At 37.2% G+C, this 23,437-nt stretch overlaps 1 protein-coding gene across 2 annotated transcripts in view; it reads right to left on the bottom strand.

Moving 5' to 3' along the window:
* LOC144451948 (5-phosphohydroxy-L-lysine phospho-lyase-like) overlaps positions 1-23,437 on the bottom strand; it is a 42,359-nt gene that overhangs the window by 6,503 nt on the left and 12,419 nt on the right. For both annotated transcript variants that reach the window (XR_013482321.1, XM_078142870.1), the window contains exons 4-11: positions 21,952-22,026; positions 19,570-19,663; positions 19,178-19,288; positions 17,838-17,920; positions 14,391-14,491; positions 11,949-12,073; positions 9,346-9,500; positions 3,374-3,463 (exon numbers count right to left, since the gene is read on the bottom strand). Coding sequence is in view for 1 of the 2 variants with exons in the window: in XM_078142870.1 (XP_077998996.1) it covers positions 3,374-3,463; positions 9,346-9,500; positions 11,949-12,073; positions 14,391-14,491; positions 17,838-17,920; positions 19,178-19,288; positions 19,570-19,663; positions 21,952-22,026 (834 nt within the window). In the remaining variant the exon portion in view is untranslated. The remainder of the gene's footprint in view (positions 1-3,373; positions 3,464-9,345; positions 9,501-11,948; positions 12,074-14,390; positions 14,492-17,837; positions 17,921-19,177; positions 19,289-19,569; positions 19,664-21,951; positions 22,027-23,437) is intronic.

Below are 23,437 nucleotides of genomic sequence, written 5' to 3'. Positions count from 1 at the left end.
CTTATGCACATGTATGTCATAAAACACTGACCTAATACCAACTGTCAATGACATCTGAGTTATGGCTTTGGACAAGGCTTATGGCTTTGAACAGCAAACAAAACGCGCGCTGCTACGCGCCCATATTGGATCGTATCATGAAACAAATTGCCGTGCATATATATGCCATAGTATGTTGCCACTGTACCAAGTTTGAAAAAGATCAGTCCAGGCATCTCCAAGAAACAGCTGCGGACGGACGGACGGATGGACGGACAGACGGAACCCAATCCATAAGTCCCCGTTCCGGACTACGTCCACGGGGACTAAAAAGACACATTTTTAGCCCTAATTTGCATATCACTGATGGAATCATCCCGTCATGGACAAATCTTACTTTACATCCCCTTAAGAATGTTCCCACCAAATTTCGCACCAATCTGCCCAATAGTTTCTGAGTTTAAGTTTTTTGACCAAAAATCACATTTTTTGACCCAAATCACACATCTGTGATGCGATCATTTTGATTTGAACAATTTCCCAACTAGACACCCAAGGTAATGGCCCCACCAAATATCATGGCAATCGGTTCAGCAGTTTTTGACTTTAAGTTGTTTACACACACACACACACACACACACACACACACACACAGAAACAGACAGACAGACACCGGGCGATCCCTATAGCACTACAGAACCTCAGTTCAGTTGTGCTAAAAAAAGAGGATTTTGAGGTTGGCTATAAATAATTCCAGTGTCTTACAGCTTTAACCCTGGAAAATTTTAATGATGAATGAAATAAACTAGGGATCTAAAATAATTTTTAGGCAATTTCAATTTCAATTTTCTAACAAATTTACCAAGTCAACAACATTCAACTTGTACTAGTTGTAGTAGATATATATAGGCAAGAAATGTATTAATCGCCATCTTAGTTTCCGTACCGGCGGCAACAATCCCAAGTACCCGGAAGAGAGTCATTTCTCAGCCATACTTTACAGTGGTAACACTCGTTCATGTTCGATTACCTTTCACAAAGAAAACACAACGAAATGGTTGAAGTGATCTTTTTTATTTGTTTCTTTTCATCACAACAACAAAATCTGCGTGATCAAAAGTGTTTATTATTATCGGACTGGCTAAACTTCCCGATGAACTGGAGTAAGGTCCAAGGCCAAGCATGGTCTTAAGTAAGCCCCGATAGTACTATCAGCACGTGAGAAAATCGTCTCAAACTAGCGATACAACTTTCAAAATATAACTTGACATGTCTTCATTTGTTAGAGTTATACAATTCAAGATGGGTTTTCACTTGAAAACAACAATTCTGTGAATAATGACACTCTGAACGCAGCGATTTCTCGGACGATGTTACCACTGTAACGTATGGCTGACAACGACTTGCTTCCGGGTTAGTCCCTGGTGCATCCGGGTACTTGGGATTGTCACCGTACGGAAACTAAGATGGCGATTAATACATACATCATCTGATATTTTAATTTACGGAGTTTCTTGTGACCGGCGCCTGTCAGCAGACTCAGCCAATTTTTTTTTTATCATTCCATTGTATTTAACCCTTGTACTTGACATTTCGCAATATTTATAATTCTCAACAAAATACCTCAACATGCCTCACTTCGCTCGTACTCAAAGCAGCCCCGGTATGATCACTGACATTACTAGAGAGAACCTTTTCGGATTTACATGTAAAATGGGGAAAGATACGCAAAACATAATGCAAAGTCTGAAGCCAAATTAAAGTTGTATTATTTTAATTATTTTTACTTGCCAAATATTTGCATTTTGGAAGTGGCAAGACACGTTCATGTCGTTTAACTTTACATGTGAACTGTCGGCCAATAAACAAAGTTTGGTCGATTCACAGTCGGCAGTGAGATTGCTCTTGCATAACTTCAACCGCATGCCTAGGCATGCCTTCCTTACGCAAGTTGTCTTCATTCTGGTTCACTGTCACTCCAAATTGCACGACAATATAGAATTAATCACAAGTTACATGTTATCTGAAAACATCACACTTTTATAGTGGGTCTGAAGTGAGATTTTAGTGAGTACCAAGAACGTCCTGTGTTGTTACTTGCTGTGGAAAGTCGCAAACTGAAGGATAGAGTATGCAAATGAGGATGTTGTGGACTGACTGATTTTGTAGAAGGGGTGCAGAATTTGGATTTGAAGTTTACAACCGTGTTTCGAACAAACACTTGTCATTTGGGCGCCCAATGCGTAGAATTATGACTATAGCACATATTACATTGCTTGTTTGACGTCAATAGTGTCTTTTGAAAAGTGGCAGTTTACCTAAAGTCTCGCCGACTGATTTCCAATATGGCGTCGGTCATAATATTCATTTTTTTTTTCAAATTACAAAAAAAATCATAACAAATAAAAATGAAGACGTGCTGACTTGAAATTAACAAATCTAAGTAAGCTACCCTCTGTGCATCAACACACCAGATATCAAAGCAATCTGATGAGTAGTTTTCAAGGAGATGATGAAAATGTCATTTTTTGAAAAAAAATCATAAAAAATTGAAAATGGCACAGATCAACTTGGCATGAACAAATCTGAATAGCCTCCCCCAAGGGAACATGCACACCAAATATCGAAGATTTCTGACTCACTTTCGGAGAAGATGATGAAAATATAAAAGTTTGACGGACACCAATGATTCCATCTATACTCTATAATTTAATACAACCTATACCTAAAGCTACGCTCTCAGCTTTCACTGATAGCGGAGCTAAAAATTGGTCATATGGCGATACTTGTTTGTACATGTACTTGATAATATAGGACTTCCAGGTGGACACTAATGTTTGCTAATGGCATAACATTCAAGTGTGTGGGTGGGTGGTAGTGACCACAAAGCTGACATCAGAATACATTTATCACTATATGTGATTGGTTGCAACCATAACTGATTACAGTGTGCTGGTAATTATTCATAATGCCTTGTTGTCATGTGATCAAATTTCTAGGTCATAGGTCAACTGACAGCCAAAGTACTAGCTGTATAATAAAATGATTTCATTACAAGTACTAAGGACAGAGGTTGAATTGACCATCACTACTATTTTGTTTTCAAATCATTGTCCTTTTCCTTCAAGAGATAATTATAGTAAACTAATGATCCATGGACAATGGTGCAATTGGTCAACGCAACCATTTTGTTTGTCAATAATCCATTTTTTTACTATCATATAGCACTAAATAAACTGTACAGTTACTTGCTGACAAGTTTTGGATCATCATGCCTTTCAACATCTTCTATTTAGTCACCCTTGTAAAACGTGACCATTCCTACCAACTGCTTTGGAATCTTTCATGAATAATAACATGTATGTGTTGACAAAAGCTCAAAATGACTGTATACCTGTATATGACGTGTTGTGCCTCTGCAGTAGCTGGTTCCTTGGTTTCTCTGCTCTGGACAAGTTCAACACCGATAAATAAACCTATCCCCCTGTTACAAATAAATATAGACAATATCAGTATCTCAACATTTGCATGTTATGTTTTCAATTATTACAGACATGTAAAGAAAGAGAGAGAGAGAGAGAGAGAGAGAGAGAGAGAGAGAGAGAGAGAGAGAGAGAGAGAGAGAGAGAGAGAGAGAGAGAGAAAGAGAGAGAGAGAGAGAACGAGAGAGAGAACGAGAGATAGAGAAATAGAGAGGGTGAGAGAGGGTGAGAGAGAACGAGAGAGAGATAGAGAGAGATAGAGAAATAGAGAGGAAGAGAGAGAGAGAGGGAGAGAGAGAAATACAGAGAGAGAGGGAGAGAGAGAGAAATAGAGAGAGAGAGGGAGAGAGAGAAATAGAGAGAGGGAGAGAGAGGGAGAGAGAGAGAAAGAGAGAGAGAGAAATAGAGGGAGGGAGGGAGAGTTAGTTTTGTGCTACACATTTTAGTCCTAATTTGCATATCACTGATGGAATCATCATGTTATGAACAATTCTTAATCTAAACACCCCTAAGATTGTTCCCAGCACATTTCACACACTACCCACCTACCGATAATCAAATATATAATAATCACCTGTAGACCGTGATAAAAACAAGCAATAATTCGAGTCCCCAACAAGTCGATGAGACCTACTTCTGTTCAGTCCGATCCGAATGCGAGTTTCTGAGGTTTTACATGGGTCTCAGACTCGGACTAGAGTATTGCGCCCTAGACAGCCCTGGCCGAAAATAATATATGTAAACTTGCGTTCACAAGCCAAACATGTGACAATACAAGACCACAATGAAAACTGTGAAACATTTACAGGTCATTCTCATTTTATATATGGACAACAAAATTAGGTCGGTCACAGTTCCATTTACATGCAATGACTCGGAGCGTGATTCCATATGCTGGGAGCAAATCGAATCAATTAGTGTATTATGAAACCAACAAATATATTGTGGCACTGCATGTCCTGATATGCCTTCTTGAAGTTTCCCATTGGTATTCTAACAGCTAGTATATTTATTCGAGATGAAATATGTTTACTTTGTTGTTAAATGCGCTGTTCAAAAGGCGACGCGAGTACGATTGAGCTAAAATATGCTGTCCTCAGGATGCCGTCTTGTCGGCAAATAATAAAAATCAGATAAATAAAAGTCAATGAATGTGAAACACGCGACATTACAAGTGTTTATGTATATCTAGTCTAGCCGTTTTGATTTATTTTGCCATAATATGGGAACATAACATTTTAGCATTCATACCCACAGACACTGACAATTAGTCAGAAAGTGTGAGTAAATATTGGTAAATGTTGGTTAATAAGACATGTAGACTGTAGTTTTTGTCTACTGATGTCGATTGCAACGACCAGCAATGTATTTTTTCACAATGCTGTTGAGTTTTATTCACCTAGTGACTACGCTCGTCATAGGCTACGTGCTAACGAGTACCCTTTATGACGTCACAAAATCCTGTGGTCTAGGTGGGACCAGAAATACCCGAAAACTCTCGAAGTAAATCCAAAGGTCATTTTAAGGTGTTTGCAGACGCTTTTTAAAAGTTTTAAAACCAGAATGCGTTTCACAAACATGTCGTCTAGCAAATTAGCGATAGTGAATGTGAGCATTTTGAATCACCTTTAAATGACGAGGTAGGTGAATGAACTTTGGCGTTCCTACAATAGTGGGAATCGGTGGTGAAAGGATTAACGCTTGCACATTCCCGCAATAGCGGGAAATCGGGACTAAGTCGTTTACATCAACACACGCACACACACATCCACACACACACACACTCACACACACACACACACACACACACACACACACACACACACACACAGCCAGACAGACAGACAGACAGACAGACAGACACTTTGCCATGCCTATAGCACTACTGAACCTTATCAGATCAGTTGTGCTAATAAAAGTAATGATTGGACTTAACATCATGACTTTATCAAAAGGTGTATGAGTCTGTTATACTTTTTTGAAGACGTTGAAGTCAAAAGTCTACAACATCACATTTGCCATGTAATTCATGTAATCATAGACAGTGGAGGGGAAACACGTTATTGCTTGGCACAAACAGTGGAGGGGAAACATGATATTGCTTGGCACAAACAGTGGAGGGGAAACATGTTATTGCTTGGCACAAACAGTGGAGGGGAAACATGTTATTGCTTGGCACAAACAGTGGAGGGGAAACATGTTATTGCTTGGCACAAACAGTGGTGGGGAAACACGTTATTGCTTGGCACAAACAGTGGAGGGGAAACACGTTATTGCTTGGCACAAACAGTGGAGGGGAAACACGTTATTGCTTGGCACAAACAGTGGAGGGGAAGCATGTTATTGCTTGGCACAAACAGTGGAGGGGAAACACGTTATTGCTTGGCACAAACAGTGGAGGGGAAACATGATATTGCTTGGCACAAACAGTGGAGGGGAAACATGTTATTGCTTGGCACAAACTGGAGGGGAAACATGTTATTGCTTGGCACAAACAGTGGAGGGGAAACATGTTTACTCCGTTCACACTAGGACCTATTCTCCGGAGAATCAGTGTCTTAAATTAACTCTGGAGGTAATTTGCGTGTGTGAATGGTCGACTCCGGAGAATCTGTGGATTATTTTACTGCGGAGGTTTTGGTTGATTCAGCTCCGCAGATCCTCCGGAGGTAAGGATTAGCTTGTACTAAATTGTAGGTGTGAACGCTTTACGCCGGTGTAAGCGCCCTCAATCGGTGTATTACAGTCATCGCACTAATTTCCCCGGACAGCAAATTACCGATATTGAGAGTTCGTACGATCGACAATTACCGAGCCACATGTTTATATTGTAAACTAATGTTGCCGCGTACTTAGGCCTTTCTTGTTTATTAGAACAGTGGTGTGTAGCACCATGGGTGAAGTCATAAAACTTTGTCCGGAAGAAACCATTTCATGTATTGGTTATAAGTTGGCATAAACATGTTTGTATTTATATACTCATCTTTACTATCACACTTTGGTAAGCTTGCTAATCTTTATTCAGAACCACCAATGTATAAAAAAAAACATTGAAGTCGGCAACGAATCATAAATATTGTTATTATTATTGATGTACCACACACATCATCCCTTCAATGAATCAGCCTCCCATGTAACGTTTACGTGGTTCACTCAAACTATGTCTTATACTTACTGCAATAACTGTAGCGTGTACTGTGATTTTGGGGTTCTTTTCTCTGTTTTTGTACCTTTTTCCGTTCCGATGTTTGACTGGAAGCAATCGCTACAATTTCTCCAACGGTAACGCAAATGGCCAAGGTCACACTGAAAACGCCGTTTCAAAATGTTGCTACTTTTAGGTTTTCCTAACCGTCGAATTGCAGAGCCAAACTTACGCGAAATATTATTAGGAGAACAAGACTCGTTAATTTGCTATTTCAACCACCGTATTGCCCAAAATTTAACACGTGTGAGATATGTTTTCGTTATCTGAAAAGAACCTTATGTTTAACACACGATGTCTTCGCCACCGTATTTACGGAAACTGCTATCAAAGAAGTTGTTGCTGAGATAGCACTGTAATTTGCGTAAATATTCTCTTCAGATTTTGTGGATTTCCTTTGTATTAACTCTCGATTATAAGTTTTAACGGTACATTTTGGCCGACATGCGAGCATCACAGCCACAAAAGTTCAAACGCTGTGAGCATTGGAGGTACATGTATCTGTGAATATATGGTTTGTGTAAAAGTTGCTATTGATGTCTACGTTTTAGGTACTTGTCCTCGGGTTTTAATTTTACGATATTTCCATCTTGAAGTTTTTTACTGAGACTGAATGTGAATGTACTTGGAAAAGTAATGGGGTGACTGGGGGAACCCGTTCCGTTTTACATGTGCAAGTCAGATGGTGTCACGTAATTAATCTGCAAATGAATGCAGCTAGTTCTCAACATCACGTAATTACGTAATTATGTACAATTAGTGTTCGGTAGGATTTTTTTTTCGTTTGGTTTACTGAAATATTTCATAGCAGACGACTAATGTGCGAAGTGAAATTGATAACATATATTGGGTCATTTCACCAGTGCCGTAAGTGTTTGGAAGTTGAGTATTGCGTGAATCATTTTTGACTTTTTTACCAGTGAATGTCTACGTCACACTTATTCCTCTGAAGATTGTCCAGTTCAAATAAATTAAAGTAAAGACGATACAAGATTTGATAAATACTGATATTGTTACATGTACAGTAACAGACATGCACACAGTGCATAGATCACATATACGGAATTGCAAATTTGCCGTCATAACAACGAAAGGCCTTGAGTGGGAAGTATTTCGTAAGGCAGAATTTGCCTGCGGTCTCGTTGCGATATTATTTTTTTATTAGTGGGTTGTTCACCATTTCCATCACTCCCACCTGTCTTACTAGCTGAAGAAAAGAAATTAGTTATTTGCCGTTTACTCCCGGGGTTTACTCATACTGAAACCGGCGGTGGTTCTCTGCTGTGTAGGCTATCTGCTGTACTATATCGACATGTCAAACTATCATTATTTGAGAAGAGACGTTTCTTAGGCAGGTTACTTTGTGAATAGCGTTTCAAGAAAACGCATGCATACATCTATTTTTTATACGGTGATACGGTGACCTAGGACTCGATATTTCTATACACATCTCAAACATTTTGTTGTTCTTATACACATGCTGGCAACGTCGTTAAGTTGCTGTCCGGGAAATTAGTGCGATGACTGTAAACGAAATCACTTCCTGTTGGCTGTAGAAGTCGCCATTCGAATCAAGGTTATCAATCATCATAGAGCATACAATATGTCCCTCACTAATAGTAATACACCCATGGTCCACAACAGCGAAAGAGGTAACAACTGATGTGACTAAATTCAGAATTTGTACGAATAGAAAACACATGAATTCACGTTGGTCGACATGTCAACGCCGAGCGTGTTGTGTGGCTTGTCGAAAGTTAAAGTGGGCATCGCGACGCGACGACGAGTGAAATTGTTAACATGCATGAGAAGACATCTCTGCTTATTTCTCGAACGCTTAACGTATACAGCAATAAAAAACACAAGGCAGTCTCTACAACTCATGTTGTTTACAGTGATCGCACTATGCACTTATCGTTGAACTTATCGTTTACGCCGGCGGATAATGGTGTCACATTCTATGTGTGAACACATACAGCTGATCCCCTCTGTTTACTAATCGTTCTCACCTATTTACGCCGGAGAAAAAAAGACACGGAAAAAGCAATATGAACATGCCTGTTATTGCTTGGCACAATAGTGTTACTTTACTTCAGAAAAGGTGTGAATGATTGTTTGTTTTAGGGTATTTGTTTTCTTAGAAGGTTTAACATGTGATAAGAAATAATGATGAGGTCATAGGATGCAAATGTTCATGGAACAATATGAGAGGTGGGAGATTATAACGACAGGGCATACGACTGATATACGAATGCGCAAAACATTTGAAGCAGGGCATTGGCCGTCAATACCAGGGCATTGCACAGTACCCTGCTAAAACCCTCTGTGGACAACAATGTACTGGGTTTTTATTTCTGTTTTTTGCCTGGACAGATACTTTGAATGTTTTTAGTCTTGTGTGTGAAAGTACTTCTCAGTTATGTACATCTAACTGTCCACCTTCTGTATTGATGTCACTGTAGATTGGTGGAATGTCATATTTTCCTACACTGGCATTAAGTGATGGATTGTTGACTTTGGTGTACAGGGCCTCCAGTAAAAACTGACATCCTCTACTCAATACAATATTAATTACTCTACTGAAATTTCAACTGTTTGTTTTGTGGGTTCCCTGGCTCCTTGACTAGAAATGAGAATGGCTTTTAATGACTCAGCTAGGAGGTTAAATGTGTGGATTACCTAACATCACCAATAATCTTGTGTTTCAACATCAATTCTTTGAAACCTTTGACAAGGTAATCTCCAACTTTGATGGCATTTTCTCTCAATTTGTCTTTCTCTATGACATCAAGGACTGCAAGACCAATTGCACAAGACACTGGATTGCCACCATACTGGAAAAACAAAATAGTATAACTTTGTCAGTTTTTATCAGTATTTCATTTATACAGTGTGTTACTACTTCTGAAGGAATTACTAACAGTTACTACATACAATATCAGATATCTCACATACATCACACACTACATCATCGATAAGTAACACATCTGCTGAAATCTGTCCAAAATACATCATTTTACAGGAGGCTAAGTTAATTTTGGCATCTTATTAAAACAATTGCTAATTACAAACAGTACAGCAAAGGTCACTTTACTACAATCACTAGATGAGTGGTGATAAGGTCCCTTGGGTCACTTTACTACGAGTCACTAGATGAGTGGTGATAAGGTCCCTTTGGTCACTTTACTAGAGTCACTAGATGAGTGGTGATAAGGTTCCTTGGGTCACTTTACTATGAGTCACTAGATGAGTGGTGATAAGGTCCCTTTGGTCACTTTACTACGAGTCACTAGATGAGTGGTGATAAGGTCCCTTGGGTCACTTTACTATGAGTTACTAGATGAGTGGAGATAAGGTCCCTTGGGTCACTTTACTACGAGTCACTAGATGAGTGGTGATAAGGTCCCTTGGGTCACTTTACTATGAGTCACTAGATGAGTGGTGATAAGGTCCATTGGGTCACTTTACTACGAGTCACTAGATGAGTGGTGATAAGGTCCCTTGGGTCACTTTACTATGAATCACTAGATGAGTGGTGATAAGGTTCCTTGGGTCACTTTGCTACGAGTCACTAGATGAGTGGTGATAAGGTCCCTTGGGTCACGTTACTATGAGTCACTAGATGAGTGGTGATAAGGTCCCTTGGGTCACTTTACTACGAGTCACTAGATGAGTGGTGATAAGGTCCCTTGGGTCACTTTACTATGAGTCACTAGATGAGTGGTGATAAGGTTCTTTGGGTCACGTTACTATGAGTCACTAGATGAGTGGTGATAAGGTCCCTTGGGTCACTTTACTACGAGTCACTAGATGAGTGGTGATAAGGTCCCTTGGGTCACTTTACTATGAGTCACGAGATGAGTGGTGATAAGGTCCCTTGGGTCACATTACTATGAGTTACTAGATGAGTGGTGACAAGGTCCCTTGGGTCACTTTGCTATGAGTCACTAGATGAGTGGTGATAAGGTTCTTTGGGTCACTTTACTACAATCACTAGATGAGTGGTGATAAGGTCCCTTGGGTCACTTTACTACGAGTCACTAGATGAGTGGTGATAAGGTCCCTTGGGTCACTTTACTATGAGTCACTAGACGAGTGGAGACAAGGTCCCTTGGGTCACTTTACTACGAGTCACTAGATGAGTGGTGATAAGGTCCCTTGGGTCACTTTACTATGAGTCACTAGATGAGTGGTGATAAGGTCCCTTGGGTCACTTTACTACGAGTCACTAGATGAGTGGTGATAAGGTCCCTTGGGTCACTTTACCATGAGTTACTAGATGAGTGGTGATAAGGTCCCTTGGGTCACTTTACTACAATCACTAGATGAGTGGTGATAAGGTCCCTTGGGTCACTTTACTACGAGTCACTAGATGAGTGGTGATAAGGTCCCTTGGGTCACTTTACTATGAGTCACTAGACGAGTGGAGACAAGGTCCCTTGGGTCACTTTACTACGAGTCACTAGATGAGTGGTGATAAGGTCCCTTGGGTCACTTTACTACGAGTCACTAGATGAGTGGTGATAAGGTCCCTTGGGTCACTTTACTATGAGTCACTAGATGAGTGGTGATAAGGTCCCTTGGGTCACTTTACTACGAGTCACTAGATGAGTGGAGACAAGGTCCCTTGGGTCACTTTACTACGAGTCACTAGATGAGTGGTGATAAGGTCCCTTGGGTCACTTTACTATGAGTCACTAGATGAGTGGTGATAAGGTCCCTTTGGTCACTTTACTACGAGTCACTAGATGAGTGGTGATAAGGTCCCTTGGGTCACTTTACTATGAGTCACTAGATGAGTGGGTGATAATGTTCTTTGGGTCACTTTACTACGAGTCACTAGATGAGTGGTGATAAGGTCCCTTTGGTCACTTTACTACGAGTCACTAGATGAGTGGTGATAAGGTCCCTTGGGTCACTTTACTATGAGTCACTAGATGAGTGGGTGATAATGTTCTTTGGGTCACTTTACTACGAGTCACTAGATGAGTGGTGATAAGGTCCCTTGGGTCACTTTACTACGAGTCACTAGATGAGTGGTGATAAGGTCCCTTGGGTCACTTTACTACGAGTCACTAGATGAGTGGTGATAAGGTCCCTTGGGTCACTTTACCATGAGTTACTAGATGAGTGGTGATAAGGTCCCTTGGGTCACTTTACTATGAGTCACTAGATGAGTGGGTGCTAAGGCCTCTTAGGTCACTTTTCCATGGCTGAACGAATAAAAATATTGGGGGCGGGGGGAGAAATAAATATTTTAATTGTATGAGATACGAACTTACTGTGTTGAAATATTCCATGCCAGTCTGGGCAAAACTTTCTGAAATTTCTTTGGATGTGATAACAGCAGCTACTGGATGTCCATTACCCATAGGTTTACCCATAGTAACAATATCAGGTATGACATCTGAAGTTAACATAGAACAAGTCATTGAAAATCACATAGTCCCTGCTATGATTGGGTTTTAAGGAACTGGCAGTTTATGTTGTCATATTCAAACCTGGTTAATGTTGTTTGGCCTCATATGGTTGTTTTTGATATCACTACTCTGTTCAAGCATGTCTGAGTTATGGCTTTGGACATGAAAACTGCACCAACAAAATCAACATATCGGATTGTATCAAGACAAAAATGGATATGCACATGTATGTCACAGAACACTGTGCTAATAGCAACTTTGAATGAAATCTGTTCAAGCATGTCTGAGTTATGGCTTAGGACATGGAAAATTTGCAAACAAAATGGCTGCCAGGCAGCCATATTGGATCATATCACGACAACAATGAATTTGCACATGTATGTCATAGAACACTGTCCTAATACCAACTTTGAGGCAGGCAGCCATATCGGATTGTATCATGACGAAAATGGATATGCACATGTATGTCATAGATCACTGTGCTAATAGCAACTTTGAACGGGATCTGTTCAAGCATATGGTTCAAGCATGTCTGAGTTATGGCTTTGGTCATGGAAAATTCGCAAACAAAATGGCTGCCAGGCAGCTATATTGGATCGTATCACGACAACAATGAATATGCACATGTATGTCATATAACACTGTCATAATAGCAACTTTGAATGAGATCTGTTCACGCATGTCTGAGTTATGGCTTTGGACAGGGAAAATTCACTAACAAAATGGCTGCTAGGTGGCCATATTGGATCGTATCATAAAACAAATTGATGTGCATATGTATGCCATAGTATGTTGCCCCTGTACCAAGTTTGAAAAAAAATCGGTCCAGGCATCTCCAAGAAACAGCTGCGGACAGACGGATGGGGGGGGGCAGACGGACGGGGGGGGGGGGACGGACGGACGGACGGACGGACAGACAGACGGACAGACGGAACCAATCCATAAGTCCCCATCCGGACTTTGTCCGGCGGGGACTAATTATGGCACAATTGTTAGATTATATTGATCAGTGATTACTATCATACTTTGTACATGTAGTTAGTCATTAGATGACATTGATCAATGGTTACTATCATACTCTATACATGTAGTTAGTCATTAGATGACATTGATCAATAATTACTATCATACTCTATACATGTAGTTAGTCATTAGATGACATTGATCAATAATTACTACCATACTCTATACATGTAGTTAGTCTTTAGATGGCATTGATCAATGGTTACTATCATACTCTATACATGTAGTTAGTCATTAGATGGCATTGATCAATGATTACTATCATACTCTATACATGTAGTTAGTCATTAGATGGCATTGATCAATAATTACTATCATACTCTATACATGTAGTTAGTCATTAGATGGCATTGATCAATGATTACTATCATACTCTATACATGTAGTTAGTCATTAGATGGCATTGATCAATAATTACTATCATACTCTATACATGTAGTTAGTCATTAGATGGCATTGATCAATAATTACTATCATACTCTATACATGTAGTTAGTCATTAGATGGCATTGATCAATGGTTACTATCATACTCTATACATGTAGTTAGTCATTAGATGGCATTGATCAATGATTACTATCATACTCTATACATGTAGTTAGTCATTAGATGGCATTGATCAATAATTACTACCATACTCTATACATGTAGTTAGTCATTAGATGGCATTGATCAATGATTACTATCATACTCTATACATGTAGTTAGTCATTAGATGACATTGATCAATAATTACTATCATACTCTATACATGTAGTTAGTCATTAGATGGCATTGATCGATAATTACTATCATACTCTATACATGTAGTTAGTCATTAGATGGCATTGATCAATGGTTACTATCATACTCTATACATGTAGTTAGTCATTAGATGGCATTGATCAATAATTACTATCATACTCTATACATGTAGTTAGTCATTAGATGGCATTGATCAATAATTACTATCATACTCTATACATGTAGTTAGTCATTAGATGGCATTGATCAATAATTACTATCATACTCTATACATGTAGTTAGTCATTAGATGACATTGATCAATAATTACTATCATACTCTATACATGTAGTTAGTCATTAGATGGCATTGATCAATAATTACTATCATACTCTATACATGTAGTTAGTCATTAGATGACATTGATCAATAATTACTATCATACTCTATACATGTAGTTAGTCATTAGATGGCATTGATCAATGGTTACTATCATACTTTGTACATGTAGTTAGTCATTAGATTACATTAATTGATTTGTAAAAGTATAACACTTACCAGGTCCCTGTGCTTGGAAAGCCCACCAGTGTTTACCAACTCTACCAAAACCAACCTGTACTTCATCAGCAACCCATAGACCACCAGCATCTCTCACATACCTAGTTGAAAATATGTACAATTATGACATAACTAAAGCTGTCATCCATCATAAGCCTTGTGCCTCAGTCGGGGTCAGTAAGATGAGTGGTTAATATAAAAGACACAAGCTGAATTTGCAATCCTTTTAATTAATTAAGAAGTGGAACTGGAGTTCATAAGCTATTTGACTTGAGTTAAACTATATTTTAACCACAATGGTAATGTCAATGCAAACCTTCACTGATACTGAAATTGTAGCATACCTGTACTAGTATGTCATAGCATGATAATAGTTTCATTGTTAGCATACCTGTACTAGTATGTCATAGCATGATAATAGTTTCATTGTTAGCATACCTGTACTAGTATGTCATAGCATGATAATAGTTTCATTGTTAGCATACATGTACTAGTACATTATAGCATGATAATAGTTTCATTGTTAGCATACCTGTACTAGTATGTTATAGCATGATAATAGTTTCATTGTTAGCATACCTGTACTAGTATGTCATAGCATGATAATAGTTTCATTGTTAGCATACCTGTACTAGTACATTATAGCATGATAATAGTTTCATTGTTAGCATACATGTACTAGTATGTCATAGCATGATAATAGTTTCATTGTTAGCATACCTGTACTAGTACATTATAGCATGATAATAGTTTCATTGTTAGCATACCTGTACTAGTATGTCATAGCATGATAATAGTTTCATTGTTAGCATACCTGTACTAGTATGTCATAGCATGATATTTGGTGGGTGTATTACCTTGGGTGTCTAGTTGGGAAATTTTTCAAATCAAAATGATCTTACCACAGGTGTGTGATTTGGGTCAAAAAATAAGATTTTTTGTTCAAAAAACTTAAACTGCAAAACACCTCCGAGAACATTCCAACCAAACTTTGTATTGATCTGCTGAGTAGTTTTTTGACCCAAAATCACATTTTATGACCCAAATCACATCAGTGGTTAGATCATTTTGATTTGAAAAATTTCCCAACTAGACACCCAAGGTAATACACCCATCAAATATCATGGCAATCGGTCTAGTGACTTTTGACTGTTTACACACACACACACACACACACACACACACACACACACACACACACACACACACACACACACACACACACACACACACACACACATACACACACACACACACACACACACACGCACGCACACACACACACACACATAGACACACACACACACACATACACACACACACACATAGACACACACACACATAGACACACACACACATAGACACACACACACACACATAGACACACACACACACACACATAGACACACACACACACACACACACACACACATCCACAAAGACAGACACTTAGTGATGCCTATAGCACAACTGAACTTTATCAGTTCAGTTGTGCTAAAAATGACGGCTACTCATCATTTGGATCATACTTTGAAAAACAGCTGGCAGTCATGCATTCAAAATGGCAGGTGAGATAAACATACATGTATGATGTAGCTCCACACATCCACACATCCAGACAGACAGACAGACAGACAGACAGACATTTAACGATGCCTATAGCACTGCTGAACCTTATCAGTTCAGTTGTGCTAAAGATTATGGTCACTCAACATTTGGTTCGTACTTTGAAAACTGCTGGCAGTCATGCATTCAAAATGGCAGGCGAGATAAACGTACATGTAGCTAATGTGTGAACTAGTTATGGCAGTAGTTTTTGCAGCAATAGCTGCCATTAAAGGTGATTCAAAATGCTCACATTCACTATTGGTATTTTGCTAGATGACATCTTTGTGAAATGTATTCTGGTTTTAAAACTTTAAAAAAGCGTCTGCAAACACCTTAAAATGACCTTTTTTCAGTCAGTTCCCTTCGGATTTACTTCGAGAGTTTTCGGGTATTTCTGGTCCCACCTAGACCACAGGATTTTGTGACGTCATAAAGGGTACTCATTAGCATGTAGCCTATGAGGCACGTAGTCAACAGGTGAATAAAACTCAACAGCGTTGTGAAAAAATACATTGCAGGTTGTTGTAATAGACATCAGTAAACAAAAACTACACTCTACATGTCTTATTAACCAACATTTACCGATATTTACTCACACTTTCTGACTAATTACCAGTATCTGTGGGTATAAATGCAACAATACCGTGTCCCCATATTATGGCAAAATAAATCAAAATGGCTAGACTAGATATACATAAACACTTGTAATATCGCGTGTTTCACATTCAATGACTGTTATTTATCTGCTTTTTTTAATTATTTACCGACAAGAAGCATTACAATACTTTTGACCTGCATGACACGTCGACAGCATATTTTAGTCCACTATACTCATACTCGCTGATGTCGCCTTTTGAACGGCCCATTTAGCAACAAAGTAAACATATTTATCTCGAATAAATATACTAGCTATTAGATTACCCATATTATCAGCAATAAAATTGTAAAGAATTAAGGAAATTTCGTGAGTTTCGTGTTGTCATTTATATAACTTTAGCAACTCATCTGGAAGAAAACTTGTATGGTTTCCCTTGTTGCGATATCACTTCATACAACAAGCCTATTTAATATTCATTAGAAGAATTTTGTAACGAATCATGGTATTCGAAGTATACAGTTTAGGAAACCAACAAATCAAATATCGCGATGCGTTCATGATATTATATGATTGGACAATATTGACGTCGGCAATCAAGGTCGTGACCCCAGCACATGGTTATGAAAGAAAGCCTGCAACTAGATACTTAGCCACGTCCGGTCCAATTTCTCAGTGTTTGTTTTGATGTTAGAGACGTTATTTCTGTACGACTTGAAGAATTTTACAATATATCTGATAAATATGGATTATATCAACACATGGATAAATTCAACCCGACACAAATGTGCTCTCCCGAGTCAATACGTACATACACTGCTTCAGCTTTGATCGGCGGAAGGCTATCCTACGTATACCGCCGCGGCCGCGGTGACTGCACAAAACTTGACAACACTACCCACCTACCGATAATCAAATATATAATAATCACCTGTAGACCGTGATAAAAACAAGCAATAATTCGAGTCCCCAACAAGTCGATGAGACCTACTTCTGTTCAGTCTGATCCGAATGCGAGTTTCTGAGGTTTTACATGGGTCTCAGACTCGGACTAGAGTATTGCGCCCTAGACAGCCCTGGCCGAAAATAATATATGTAAACTTGCGTTCACAAGCCAAACATGTGACAATACAAGACCACAATGAAAACTGTGAAACATTTACAGGTCATTCTCATTTTATAATAAACTATAGTTTGGTTGTTTGTTTGTTTTTATAAATGCAAAACCTGAATAAGATACTTACTTCTGGACATTCTTGAAGTAGTTTGGAGGTGGTATTATTTGACCTCCACAACTCTGAAGTGATTCACTGAAAAAGGCACTAATCTGAAATAACAAGAAATCAAAGACTCACAACAATCTCATGCTATTTTTCTTTGCTTAATAAATGACACACTAAAGTTAAAAGCTAAACAAAATTTCAAGTCTTGATAGAAAACACAACCCTCAAATGCTTACTTCTATGTGACAATGGTGGCATGATTGAAAAGAAATTGGTGTATTTTGTATATTTCTTTAATATGGGATCAGCACCTCATGAATACACCTTTATCTTCATGACGTACTTCATAGGAATACACCCCAAGTTTTTGAAGACTTTTTTATCCTGGTTAATCACGCATACACAACTCGACAAAGTATTAGGAATGACTTGTGTATCCCAAGAGCTAAACATAGGACAGGACAATTCACTGTGAAGTATGCAGGCTCAAAACTGTGGAATAGTATACCACTTGATATAAGAAATATTCGATGCAGGTCCAAATTCAAACGAGAATACAAAAAATATTTGCATGTGTCTAGTTTTTCTTGTAAACAATAATTAGTTAATAGTTAGTTATTTTTCTTCCATGTATATATTGTATGTTGTAGCTGTATGTTTTTTGAACATAAGCCCAGACTATTGTATTTTGTTTGATTAAGTACACTGTATGTATTTAAGGGGATGGACTTGATTAGTTACTTAATAACTACTTCCAATCTCCTCTTTCCCGTTATCATGTAATTGTATTATTTCCTTTTATATTGTATGTTTAAATATTGGGAAATAAATCATATTATTATTATTATATTATTATTATCTACATGTACATATCTCCAGATACATTCCCATTAACTTTCAGCCCAATCTGCAAAGTAGTTTCAGAATTTAAGTTTTTTTTAGACCTAATGTGCATATCACTGATAGGATCACCATGTCATGAACAATCTTTCGTCTACCCATTACACAGAACATCCAAACCAAATTTCAGGCCAATCTACACTACTGTTTTGGAGTTCAAGTTATTTTTACCAAAAATAGCACCAATGGTGTTGTAGCACAAATGCGTTTATCCACATGCAAGCCATTGTTGTTGTTACCTGTGCAATATGCACCATCATTTTAGTGTTGCCATGTGCAGTTTCTTAGTTTCTGGGTGATTTTGTTATTTTTAAGACAGACAGACAGACAGACAGACAGCCATTTGGTTGTACTTAGAGTTGTATCAGTTGGCTGAATAGTATGTTATACAACCATATTTGTCTATATTCAATTCATTCATACACATTTAACAGTATTTTATAGATTGCATTATCACAAACCTGTCTTCCATTATTGTGAGCTTCATCTATTAATTTCTTCACTTCTAATGCATACTTTTCTCCAGCATCATCACTGGTATAGCACCCTCTGTAGGTATCTGGAGTTGGCGCCTATGGGGCATCAGGATAGAAAGAGCCAGAGTTGGTGAGACAATATGAACAGTATGGTACGAATACATTCTAACACATACCCATACACACTTCAAAACACACACACATGCACACACCTTATGGTTTTACATCCATACAAACCCTAATAGTAGCATATACATACACACAGGGCAAACAACAGTATCAATGGTATCATATGATATTCTGATCTTTAGTATGAAGGCAGGAAATGCACATAAATTTGACAAAAGGCTTGGCTCAAAATTTACATAAACACCTACCACATGAACCCATTCCTTTTTGCCTTCACCTCCTGAAGAATTAAACTTGTATGGACTTATGTCAATCAAAGATACCATGTGTCCATGGTAGGCACTGTAAAAAATGATAATTACATCATGATGTATGGACTTATGTCAATCTTACATACCATATGACTATTACGATGCACATACATTTGTATGAATTTATGTCAATCATAGATACCATACGACTATCACTATGCACATATGGACTTATGTCAATCATAGATACCATATGACTATTACTATGCACATATGGTCATATGTCAATCATAGATACCATATGACTATCACTATGCACATATGGACTTATGTCAACCATAGATACCATATGACTATCACTATGCACATATGGACTTATGTCAATCATAGATACCATATGACTATCACTATGCACATATGGACTTATGTCAACCATAGATACCATATGACTATCACTATGCACATATGGACTTATGTCAATCATAGATACCATACGACTATCACTATGCACATATGGACTTATGTCAATCATAGATACCATATGACTATCACTATGCACATATGGACTTATGTCAACCATAGATACCATACGACTATCACTATGCACATATGGACTTATGTCAATCATAGATACCATATGACTATTACTATGCACATATGGACTTATGTCAATCATAGATACCATATGACTATCACTATGCACATATGGACTTATGTCAACCATAGATACCATATGACTATTACTATGCACATATGGACTTATGTCAATCATAGATACCATATGACTATCACTATGCACATATGGACTTATGTCAATCATAGATACCATACGACTATCACTATGCACATATGGACTTATGTCAATCATAGATACCATATGACTATCACTATGCACATATGGACTTATGTCAATCATAGATACCATATGACTATCACTATGCACATATGGACTTATGTCAACCATATATACCATATGATTATCACTATGCACATATGGACTTATGTCAATCATAGATATCATATGACTATTACTATGCACATATGGACTTATGTCAATCATAGATACCATATGACTATCACTATGCACATATGGACTTATGTCAATCATAGATACCATATGACTATCACTATGCACATATGGACTTATGTCAATCACAGATACCATATGACTACCACTATGCACATATGGACTTATGTCAATCATAGATACCATATGACTATCATTATGAACATATGGACTTATGTCAATCATAGATACCATATGACTATCACTATGCACATATGGACCTATGTCAATCATAGATACCATATGACTATCACTATGCACATATGGACTTATGTCAATCATAGATACCATATGACTATTACTATGCACATATGGACTTATGTCAATCATAGATACCATATGACTATCACTATGAACATATGGACTTATGTCAATCATAGATACCATATGACTATCACTATGCACATATGGACTTATGTCAATCATAGATACCATATGACTATTACTATGCACATATGGTCATATGGACTTATGTCAATCAATGAAATAAAACTTACTGATGAAGTATACCACTACATTGTAATAATGAAATAAAACTTACTGATGAAGTATACCACTACATCGTAATAATGAAATAAAACTTGCTGATGAAGTATACCACTACATCGTAATAATGAAATAAAACTTACTGATGAAGTATACCACTACATTGTAATAATGAAATAAAACTTACTGATGAAGTATACCACTACATCGTAATAATGAAATAAAACTTGCTGATGAAGTATACCACTACATCGTAATAATGAAATAAAACTTACTGATGAAGTATACCACTACATTGTAATAATGAAATAAAACTTACTGATGAAGTATACCACTACATTGTAATAATGAAATAAAACTTACTGATGAAGTATACCACTACATTGTAATAATGAAATAAAACTTACTGATGAAGTACCACTACATTGTAATAATGAAATAAAACTTACTGATCAAGTACCACTACATTGTAATAATGAAATAAAACTTACTGATCAAGTACCACTACATTGTAATAATGAAATAAAACTTACTGATCAAGTACCACTACATTGTAATAATGAAACAAAACTTACTGATCAAATACCACTACATTGTAATAATGGAATAAAACTTACTGATCAAGTACCACTACATTGTAATAATGGAATAAAACTTACTGATCAAATACCACTACATTGTAATAATGAAATAAAACTTACTGATCAAATACCACTACATTGTAATAATGAAATAAAACTTACTGATCAAGTACCACTACATTGTAATAATGGAATAAAACTTACTGATCAAATACCACTACATTGTAATAATGAAATAAAACTTACTGATCAAGTACCACTACATCATGGTGTTTGGTGTGGGCTCTAGCAATACGAATGGCCAAGTCATTGGCTTCAGACCTGTGGAGAAAAGATTACATTGCTATGGTTACAGGTATAAATTCTTGTTAGAATGGATTACCTATTATTTTAGCAAGAACTCCAATCAAGTGCCAGTATTATTATAATACTTTCATTTCAATCAAGTGCCAGTATTATTACCAATATGTTTATTCAATAAAATGCCAGTATTATTACCAATATCTTCATTTCAATGAAGTGCCAGTATTATTACCAATATGTTCATTTCAATGAAGTGCCAGTAATATTACCAATACGTTCATTTCAATGAAGTGCCAGTATTATTACCAATACGTTCATTTCAATCAAGTGCCAGTATTATTACCAATATGTTCATTTCAATGAAGTGCCAGTATTATTACCAATATGTTCATTTCAATGAAGTGCCAGTATTATTACCAATAAGTTCATTTCAATGAAGTGCCAGTATTATTACCAATACGTTCATTTCAATGAAGTGCCAGTATTATTACCAATACATTCATTTCAATGAAGTGCCAGCATTATTACCAATACGTTCATTTCAATGAAGTGCCAGTATTATTACCAATATGTTCATTTCAATCAAGTGCCAGTATTATTACCAATATGTTCATTTCAATGAAGTGCCAGTATTATTACCAATACGTTCATTTCAATGAAGTGCCAGTATTATTACCAATACGTTCATTTCAATGAAGTGCCAGTATTATTACCAATATGTTCATTTCAATCAAGTGCCAGTATTATTACCAATACGTTCATTTCAATAAAGTGCCAGTAATATTACCAATACGTTCATTTCAATGAAGTGCCAGTATTATTACCAATATGTTCATTTCAATAAAGTGCCAGTAATATTACCAATACGTTCATTTCAATGAAGTGCCAGTATTATTACCAATACGTTCATTTCAATGAAGTGCCAGTATTATTACCAATACGTTCATTTCAATAAAGTGCCAGTATTATTACCAATACGTTCATTTCAATGAAGTGCCAGTATTATTACCAATATGTTCATTTCAATCAAGTGCCAGTATTATTACCAATATGTTCATTTCAATCAAGTGCCAGTATTATTACCAATACGTTCATTTCAATGAAGTGCCAGTATTATTACCAATAAGTTCATTTCAATGAAGTGCCAGTATTATTACCAATATGTTCATTTCAATCAAGTGCCAGTATTATTACCAATAAGTTCATTTCAATGAAGTGCCAGTATTATTACCAATATGTTCATTTCAATCAAGTGCCAGTATTATTACCAATATGTTCATTTCAATCAAGTGCCAGTATTATTACCAATACGTTCATTTCAATGAAGTGCCAGTATTATTACCAATAAGTTCATTTCAATGAAGTGCCAGTATTATTACCAATATGTTCATTTCAATCAAGTGCCAGTATTATTACCAATAAGTTCATT

Source organism: Glandiceps talaboti, chromosome 22 (assembly GCF_964340395.1).
Source record: "Glandiceps talaboti chromosome 22, keGlaTala1.1, whole genome shotgun sequence".
Lineage (NCBI taxonomy): Eukaryota > Metazoa > Hemichordata > Enteropneusta > Spengelidae > Glandiceps > Glandiceps talaboti.
Note: the sequence above shows the minus strand (reverse complement) of the source record. Positions and strands in the feature narration are given on the sequence as shown.